General features: G+C 42.9%; 1 protein-coding gene across 1 annotated transcript in view; it reads left to right on the top strand.

Moving 5' to 3' along the window:
• The first annotated feature begins 105 nt into the window (after window positions 1-105).
• Window positions 106-1,010, top strand: part of LOC119586354 — a 20,517-nt gene continuing 19,612 nt past the window's right edge. Inside the window, 1 exon segment of the mRNA XM_037935067.1 lies at window positions 106-489. Coding sequence (XP_037790995.1) covers window positions 236-489 — 254 coding nt within the window. The 5' untranslated portion in view covers window positions 106-235.

The raw sequence follows: 1,010 nt of genomic DNA on the forward strand, positions 1-1,010 counted from the left end.
CGATGAGGCTATATCTCAAAGCAGATTTTTCAGACCCCCCCACCTTTCCCATAACACACCACTGCCTTCCAAAATCCCCAGATAAGATAAGAGATACCGCAGATGCCTTCCCTTCCCAGCACGATTTCCGAGCGTACGAGAGTAGGGTACGAGAGCACGTGTGCGTTTGTTATGGTGCAGAGTGAAGGGTTCGGGAGAGCGAAGGGGCAGTGCCATTGCAAGAGAGCCTCCTACAATGGCTCAGAAGGAGGCCGAGGAGGAGATTTTCATTAAATATGAGCCAGACGTGGAGGGCATGGGGAGCCAAGAGGCCAGGGACCACGGGGAGATAAAGTACAAGCCTTTCCTCCCCGTGTTTGTAGTAGCGACGGGGGAGGAGATGGAGGACGACGACCAAGAGGACGTCCCAGAGCAGGCGTCCTGGCACCGTCAACGCCCCCTTCAGGAGGATGCTGAGCAGACACGAGTCTTGCAGGATGAGAATGCTGGGTGAGGAAAATAGGGAGGCGGAGCAAGAAGGGAAAATGTGATTTTTTTTCGTTTGTGTCTCTATATTGAATAATTCGGATGTGTTCTTTTGTGTGACTATTCTATATTCTTGAAATAGTATGTGATTGTGTCCCAAACTTGAAACAAGATTAATTCTTTAATAAGGCAGTAATCTTTATATTTGTGTTAGTGGTAATTGATTGTAGGGTTTTGCCAGTGTTATCAAAACAAGGAAAAAAGTGACAAGTGTCTCAAGTATTGGTTTAAGATGGAAATTTTCCGTATTGCATCTAGTATCAGGTAAGTCATGGTATTTGTGTAGTTTTTACAACAATAATCATAGTATATCATATATGTACATTTATTTATTCATTTGGGAGGGAATTAGTATTTTGAAGTGAAAGTAGGCATTCTAGCCTTTGTCTCAGGAGACAAAGTTTTAGCCCTTTCCTTTGTAGCAATGTTTTTATTTGTGTTACATATTCATTATAGGCTTGAAGAATAATTACATAAGTTATTTT

The sequence above is a fragment of the Penaeus monodon genome, chromosome 21 (assembly GCF_015228065.2).
Source record: "Penaeus monodon isolate SGIC_2016 chromosome 21, NSTDA_Pmon_1, whole genome shotgun sequence".
Taxonomy (NCBI): Eukaryota; Metazoa; Arthropoda; class Malacostraca; order Decapoda; family Penaeidae; genus Penaeus; species Penaeus monodon.